This window comes from Trachurus trachurus, assembly GCF_905171665.1.
Source record: "Trachurus trachurus genome assembly, chromosome: 6".
NCBI classification, from domain to species: domain Eukaryota; kingdom Metazoa; phylum Chordata; class Actinopteri; order Carangiformes; family Carangidae; genus Trachurus; species Trachurus trachurus.
In genome coordinates this window covers 10,040,838-10,049,575 of record NC_139897.1, presented here as the reverse complement: position 1 = coordinate 10,049,575, position 8,738 = coordinate 10,040,838, and the positions used below count along the sequence as shown (strand labels likewise).

Genomic DNA, 8,738 nt, shown 5'->3' with positions numbered 1-8,738 from the left:
TCAAAGACTGACCTGTTCATCCTATTTGTAAACTGATGGTATCCTTGTAGGTTGTCATTTTTCATTTATCAGCTGTGAGAGAGGGATTGGGCAAAATAGCAGCATTTAGTTTTTTCCTCTTCTTTATTTTTTAAATGATGGGAAATTTAAGTTTGATTTCAGGTTGTTATATGTCATTGTCATTATCCAATTTCTTACAACAACATCATCAATACATTCCACACTTATGACTTTGTTCTAAACAAATAGGACAACGTGGTAGCACCATATAATGGTTATATTCTGACCTCTAATGGATATATTCGTAATTGCACCTGACTTTTTTGAGGTGGGGGGGTTGGGGGGTAAGTTTTGTAATTGATTGCAATGTCACTGAAATGATTGGGGTATAATGAAGGTATTACAGTTAATTCCCGCTCATAATTAGTCGTGTTTAATCTCAAGATTAACTGAAAATGAACAGAGAATTTAAAAAAGAAAAGAAAAGAAGGAAAAACAACATTTTTTCAGCAGAAACAAGCATCACAGTTGAGGAAAACAAGCACCGATCTTTACTTGTGATCGATAGTCTGAGTCGATTGCTCTGGTCTAGACGTAGACGCGACTTCAGGGCTCTGATTGGTCCACAGGTCCTGGCGCCAAAAGCGCAAGGAGGAAGAAGAAAAGCACAACAAGGGAGCTGTCCGCTCGGTGTTTGCGTCTGTATCTGTGGTATGTCGCCGCTGTTGCTCTGATTCAAGCACAATGGACACACAGTCGTATCTTCCCGTGCAGCCTGGAGTGGGGATGGAGGAGAATTTCCTGTCTCTCGACGACATTTTACTCTCTCACGAGAGACTTCCCGTCCGGACAGAGTGCACCTTTCCCCGGCTCGGATTCCTGGAGAAGTCCAGTGACACGCAGGACATAACGGAGGTCTGTGATGGTATTTAGGAAAATGGAGGAAACACAGCGTCAAATAAAAATACTGTGCATGTATTTATCTTATAATAACAGTGTGTCAGATGTCTAGTCATGATGACATGTGGAATTGTTTGTTTTTTTTTTTTTTTTTTGCGTAAAAACATACACAACGATCTCTTTGTGTTGGTAAATGTAAGAAATAGTTGGGAGAAACCCAAAACTATCCTACTTACCTGGATTAAACGTAACTTCAACTTCAGTTCTTGGACATTATCTTTCTAGATACAACCTGGCTGTGAAAGTTTTGGTTTGGTTACTTAATAATGACACATAAACAAATAAACTGAGATTAAAATTGATCTTATAAATTAGAAGGGGAAAAAAACTCGTTAAAGAAGTAAATGATAGTTAGATAGACTGAGACTCAATACCATGAAAAGGTGCAGGTGTCAGAAACACATTGGCTCAATGTCATGTCTCATTAAAACACTTGAGTATAGTTATTATTGTTCAGTGATTGAATTGAATGAATTGTCCATGACGGTGTCAGTGTGAGGTGTGAGGCAGCGGTCTTGACATCTTGTCTGAAGTCTGTCTTCTTTACATCAGGGTTCAAAGATGGAGCTTCCTCTGTGGCTGTCCAAGGGTCTGTACGAGAGGAAGAGGAGGGTGCTGTCCGTGGAGCTCCCTAAGGTGTACAAAGAGGGCTGGAGGACCGTGTTCAACGCAGACCCCAACGTGGTGGACCTGCACAAGATGGGGCCCTACTACTACGGCCTGGGGTCCCAGATGCTGCACTTTGAGAGCCCAGAGAACCCAGACATCGCACAGACGCTGCTGCAGGTGAACACAACGATAACACAAAAACTAGTTTTGTCTGTATCCAAGGCCCTGTTTCAGAAAGTAGGTTTAGTGAAAACTCTCTGAGCTAGTTGACTCTGAGGTTTTCGGTTTCACAAAGCCGGTTCAGCTCGTCTCTGCTCGCTGGCAGGTTTTCTCCAACAAACCCTGAGTTTCTCCTCTTTATCTGAAGCCTGCAGACTGAAAGCAGCGTCAGACAGGGTGTGTGGATTCCATCAGGAGGATTATTAGGCCTCAACTGGATGTTTTATCCTTGATGAGTATTTGTTTGAACGCTCCTGTTTTTCTGCGCTGTCAGTTCAGAGCAAATTGCACTTTTTTTCTGTCTCTCTCTCACTCTATTTTTTTCTCATATAAGGTAGGCTATCAGTCTATCAATAATCAATGCAGTATGAAGAGACTCAATGCACTTTATTTCCAGGTGTGATTGATGCATATTAGACTACACGCACATTCCCGTCATGTTATAATGGAGACAACACTCAAGATATTTTTTTTTTTTTGATTAATCCTCACGTATTGTCTGGGTTCTTTTGCAGCTACTACAGAATCGATTTTTTTTGTCCTTTTTCTTTTTGGAGTACCTGTGTGCTCATATTCTGCATCAGCATTCATGAACATGTCTTGCTTTAATCTCAGCCATTTGGGATGGGGGTGGTGGACAGAGGAGCTGGTGACTTGTGTCTGTTTTCTTAACCAGCAAATCTCTACATTCACACAATATTTTTTTTATATCAAGTCATTTAGTTATTGCAGTATTAAACAATAATGTTGTTAAACATTATAGAGATTTCCCTTTGTGGGTGGATCTTGTCACCAACTTTCTATCTGATGATGTGTATGAGCTTGCAGAACCTAAAACAGTTTTCTGGGTTTTAAACTATATTGATAGCTGTGTGGTCAAATTTAATACAAATACTAAATGCTCTGTACAATATCCCAGATTGCTCATCATCACACATTCTCACAGATCAACATGCTGTAAACAGATTTTATGACAGCAATGTCATTTCATACATTACAACTAGAGGGTGCACTCAGATCAGAAATAATGTCAGACTACGGTTAGTATGATGCAGCTGTTACCAGGCAAACTGACTTTAATAACAGGGTTATTATGTTATTACAAGACGCCCTCACATATGTACACACCACACGGTTTTCACAAACATTAAGTTGTATGTTTTTTTTTTTTTTTAATCACATGATCTTCATAAGGAAATCATTGATTATAGATACAATATCCATTTCCTCAACTTGTGTTTATTTGATGTTTGAACTCTACAAAGGATCAAAGAGTGAAAACTTTGGTCGTGAAGGCGTCTTTGCTTCATGCAACCTGTCTTCATGATGTGCTCTGTGTTTCCCACAGAGTTGGATTCTATTTACAGCTTTAGCTGACTGGGGGAGCGTAGGCTTCACACTGTTAAACTAATAACCACCCTCATTGACTTCAGTCTGGTTGGTGACGTGCATTGAACGGGTCGGTAAAGGACGGTCGGCAGACGCTGGTGTGGTAGGATTTCTCCAGGTGGTCCTGTCCTGGCTCAGTGTTACAGTCGGATCCGCAGTCAGTGTTTTAGTGGGAAAACAGAAAGGAGAGGCAGAGCAAAGCAATGCACTGCATACAGATTTACAATAAAATAAGATGACAAACAAGACAAACATTATGTAGATGTCAGTGCTGCAGGCAGTGGCCCAGCTTCTATGCTCAAAGTTAAGAGGAACAAAAATATTAAAGTGACAATAGGGAAATATCATCTGATAGCAGCTATATTGATTATTACAGGCTGTATAGTTGCTTGAAGTCAATGCAGTAGCAGCAGTCAGTTCTGGATGCACATACTTTTTTTTCAAATACTTTAATTTCATGTGTGTTGAAGATGTGATGTTAAGGGAAGTAACATGAAATCACAATCAAAAATCAAATCTGGTTTAAAAATGTTCCCCTCGTGTGATTTACCTTTACTGCAGTACAGTTACACTTGCTACCAGGCAGATTGCAGTACTAATGGTCCTGAAGCTGTTCATATGATCTTTTGCTAGACATTCATCGGCCGGTTCAGACGGACCATGGACTCTTCCCAGAACGCCTACAACGAGGACACGTCTGCGCTGCTGGAGCGTATGGACTGTCTGGAGAAAGGTCTGTTTAGATCTGGACAAAGTGGACTCAATGGTTTCCAGAGCTGGGAGAAGGGTCAGGCCACGCAGCTCACTGCCTCCAATCTGGTTCTCAACTACCGCAAGAGGAAGATCACTGATGTGCAGACCTGACCCAGACCTGCAGTGAACACACAGACTGTGGTCAGTGTTTCAGAGCAGCAACAGACTCTAACTGTTTCTATGTCCATGGACAATGACTATACATACATTATAAATGTGTCTCCTGCCTATTTTGTCACATTACTTCCAGTGATTATGTAGAATTGAACATGCAGGTGATGTAGACTGTTTTTATCATATAGCAAAGTAAAAATTCCTAAAGTTTGCTGGTGACAGATTTGCAGTCTCAAAAAATTGTGTAGTTATTTATTTATTCTACTAGATTTCCTTTGAATGTCTGCGATGTCTCAGTGAGTCTCTTGGATTGTGTGTTTTAACAGTTCACAAATAGCAATCAATACATTTTCACAGTGATCTCCAGAAACTACTGGCAAGTGGAAAATTGGCTTAAATCTTGTATCATTAACTTAGCAGGAGTGTGTGACAGATAAACATTTCTGCTTTTGTTATCTGAAAACTGTTACAAAACACATCAGCTCAGAAATTTCTAGATTTTCCTGTTGCCAACGTAGAAATATGAATAATAGGAATCCTACACAGATGACCTCTTTCATAGACGCAGTGCAGCAAAATTCCTGACTGTACAAATATTTGCATAGGCTCTTGGTGTGGTGCGTCTCAACGTCAACACTGCTAGGGATCCATCGATCTTTATCAAGGGTCATGTAAGTAACACTTTGTTTTCAAGATGGGTTTTGTAAAATGGGGAAACATCACATTCATGGTGCTCACTAGAAAGCAGAAGTTGCTCACTCCTGTTACCTTTAACTGACATCGCTGTGCCTGTAATTCAAGGTCGCTTCCAAGTGGCAGCTGTTGGGCACAGTGAGCAGAATATAATGCAGGGATGATGTAGCAGGCGCCAAATGCTGTTGAAGAGTCACTGAGACAGTAACATAGTTATATTTTGAAACTCAGCATCACCCAGCGGCATGTAGATCTCTACTGTAAGAGCACACACGCGTTTATATACATATGGCATTTTCACTGTCGCATTGGTTCAATCACCCACCTTGAAGTGTCCTTGGCCAAGCCACTGAACCCTTTGTGGATGTGTGTGTGGTAGTGTAAAGTGTTGTGTGCAATTGTGCATGTGTTTGTCAATGTGACTAGTACTGTAAAGTGCTTTGAGCAGTTGTTAACGCCCCATTATGTAACTTATTTGGCTTTTTATTAGCAAAAATCAAATATTGCTTTCATAAATACGTTTTTCACTTAAGTCGAATCACACCCGCATACAAATGAAAGCTTTCTCGTACCTTAGAATGAGTTGTTACAAGTCGTTACAAATACATAAGGGGGGCGCATCGAACCGAGGCTGCCATGTTGCATCGCCATTTTTTTACATTGAGTGGCAGCGTGACCGTAGGTAACCACGGAAACTCACCAGAGCTGTCGGCTCGGGGAGAAAGTTTTCCAGGTAGCACCTGTTAAAACTGTCACCACTGTGTAGTGTGAGGAAGGACGGAGCCACTGATGTTGCATTCAGGTGCAGTCAGGCAGACGGCTGTCGGCAAACCAACCGGATGTAATTTTACTCGACGAGAGAAAGACGGTAAAACGTGGGTCAGGTAAACAATACGACATCACCATGACAACTATTGTCTCATCTGTATTGTTTTGCCTCGTGCTGGCGGACCACTTGTTTACATAGAGGCTTGTTTATCCTGTTACATGCAGCGTCTGCAGACTTCTGCCCGATTTCACGTGAATGCAACATCACCGCTAGATGGGGGGCTATTATACCTTTAAGACTAAAAGAATGCTCTTTATTATCAGTCCACTGCATTAGAGGCCCACTGAAATCAAAAACCAGTCTAGAGTGTCTTAGTGAGGTGTTGGTCTCTGTGTACCGCTGGAACAACATAAACAATTCTCATGTGACATCATCACTCCACATTTAGACAAGCAAACAAGAAAAACACAAACAACTTTGGAAGCAGCTTGACGTGACACTTTTGAGACAAAGAAGTAATAAACCCAGCTGAGAAGCAAAAAGTGACAAAAGCATTGAAAAGTGTGTCCCAGACTGGTTCACCACTTTTTGTGCCCTTGCAAACACTGCCATTGTGTAACTGCACCACATCGTTAAGTGAATTGAGATGTTTTTGTGTCTTTAGTTGTTTTTTTTCTGATTGCAGTGTGCCGAGCTCTCAGGGACACCGTACACTGAAGTGTTAATTTTCAGGCCTGTGTTGAAACTGACTCACTTGGGTTGCTGCCCTCGTATTGTAGTGGTTTGCAATAACCATCACCTGAATCATCAAAACACTGACGGTTTATGTAATGTGGCAAGACTGACATAACAAACAGGCAGCAATGAGCACAGTTATCCTCATTTAATCTCAGATAATACTGACTGACCGAAACCTGGTGTATGTTTACTCAGAAATATCCACAGATTGAAATCAACCCCTCTGACAGTCTAATGAACAAACAGAAAACCAGCTAATATCATTGCACTCATGTTTGCTAGTGCTTTGTTCTTGTTTCGTGGCAGTCTGGAGTCTACAGTAAGTGTTCTGGCCTTTAGCTGTTGATATCATTAGCTTGCATGGGGATATGTGAAATTTTCCAGTTCCTCGCGTATAGGCGTCACACTGACAGTAACTGTTTGTGATGTTAATGCCAATAATGATAATTATCAGACCAGTGTTAACAGCTGACTCACTACTCAATGACTCATTTGTCTTGCTGCTTTCATACTGTAGTTGTGAAGCTAAAAAAAATGATAGTACACAGCTCTGGTCTGTTGTTCTTCACTGTGAAATAAATGAAAGCTGTCATTCAGTAATGCTACTGTTACATAGCAACTCCGCAGCCGCATTGTTTACACTTTAGAGCAGTTGATGGTGCTGAAGCTGAATGTCATGGCGACCATTGGTGCAGAAAACAGGAGGCTACACACAGGATGCAGAGGAGGAATGAAGTGACAAAGGAGTAGAGACAACAGAGACTGGTATCGTATGTCATCAAGGCCAATGGAGATTGATACACAAGACGCTATAGTGGCTGTAGTGAGGCATTGTGGGTACCTCAATGTAGTGTGTGCTTCACAGACTTGGCTACAGGAAGATGCTGTTGATCCCATTGCTACCATGAACGCTTCAGACAGTTTAGGCAGACAGAAGTAAATCTGAGAGTGGAAAGAAGCTTGTCACTTTTATTTACAGCTTTCCACAGTGTGGGGCTGTGTTCATACGAGTTTACATCCACCCCTCGCCCAGCAACCACTCGTCGTCTGTAACTATGAGACTCCAAACTCTCCTGGGATTTCAACTGGGCAAAACTCTTTGGGCTCTACTTTGGTAGACTAGGTGCAGGCGAGGCGCATCTGCCCTGCGCCTCGCCTTCGCTTCGCCAACGGGGAGTGGCCAGGAGCAGATTGCGATTTTGCTTCGAGACGCAGCGGAGCGCATCCCGCCTACTTCCCTCCCACCGGCGCAAATGGCATAGAGGGTGGAGAGAAGGCGTGGAGTGGGTTTGACACAGCCGAGTCAGATCTTCACCAATCAAATGAGCTCCTCTCCTCACCTTTAAATCCGCCGCGCGCGCAAGGCGGACGTTTGATTTCACCGTGGAAGAGAAGATTTGAATCAGCACATACAGATTACAGCATACACATTCAGCACATCTACAGTATATCGATTGTCCCGTCACACTGATGACAGATCAAAGGCTGCACAGATGAAAGATGAGGATGGATTACTGCTGTGTTGACACTACACGATTATCTGCTATATTTATGTATTTACTTATTGATTTATTGAGCCGCATCGTCACGCGACCATAACAAATAAAACTGAAAACAAATAAACTATCATTTCTCACAGCAAACCACAATCAGCCTGGCATAGTGCTCATAGTGAGCAGATATTAACATCTCCCCACTCAGGTAAATTCTAAAGAAAAAAGAAAAAGAGAGATGCTCCGCGATGCATCCATTACGCACAGCTGTTTGTGCACACGTGTTTAAATATAGGTTACTAAATATGAGTGTCTTTATTAATGGAAAAGGGGTGTGTGTGTTTTTTTTTTTTTTTGTTTTTTTACTGGGCAACAGCTCTCAATCTGTCAGAGCAAGTGAGACGGGAGGAAACTGATGTTCTGGTCCGGTCCAAGCTGGCAGTGTCAGGTCACGCGAACAGACCTCACGGGCTGATGGTGCAAAAGTAGTCTGGGAGGGAGGAGGTTATGATGTTTGCTCTGACAGATTGCTGTTGCCCAGTAAAAAAAAACAAAAAACAAAACACACACAGCCCTTTTCCATTAATAAAGACACTCATATTTAGTAACCTATATTTAAACAAGTGTGCACAGATCACAACATAACAAACAGCTGTGCGTAACGAGGCATCGCGGAGCGTCTCTCTTTTTCTTTTTTCTTTAGAATTTACCTGAGATGGAGATGTTAATATCTGCTCACTATGGTGCCGAGGCTGATTGTGGTTTGCTGTGAGAGATGATAGTTTATTTGTTTTCAGTTGTATTTGTTATGGTCGCGTGACGATGCGGCGCTGGCCCCTAATAAATCAATAAGTAAATAAATAAATAAATAAATAAATAGCTGATCATCTGCAACGGCACAGTGTGTAGTGTCAACACCTGCTCTTGGGACATCCACGGCTGTCTCAGTCCCTCCCTGGTTTCATCTGTGTTAATTCAGTCAGGCTGAGTTTCCATTACGC

At 41.9% G+C, this 8,738-nt stretch overlaps 1 protein-coding gene across 1 annotated transcript; it reads left to right on the top strand.

The window, feature by feature from the left end:
- Positions 1-674: 674 nt before the first annotated feature.
- On the top strand, positions 675-4,041 carry gins3 (GINS complex subunit 3; the record flags this gene model as incomplete). The annotated part of the gene is made up of 3 exons (XM_083974236.1): positions 675-915; positions 1,513-1,746; positions 3,811-4,041. Exons 1-3 carry the CDS (start codon positions 745-747, stop codon positions 4,039-4,041), a joined length of 636 nt encoding a protein of 211 aa, XP_083830362.1. The 5' UTR covers positions 675-744.
- Between the last annotated feature and the right edge of the window lie 4,697 nt (positions 4,042-8,738).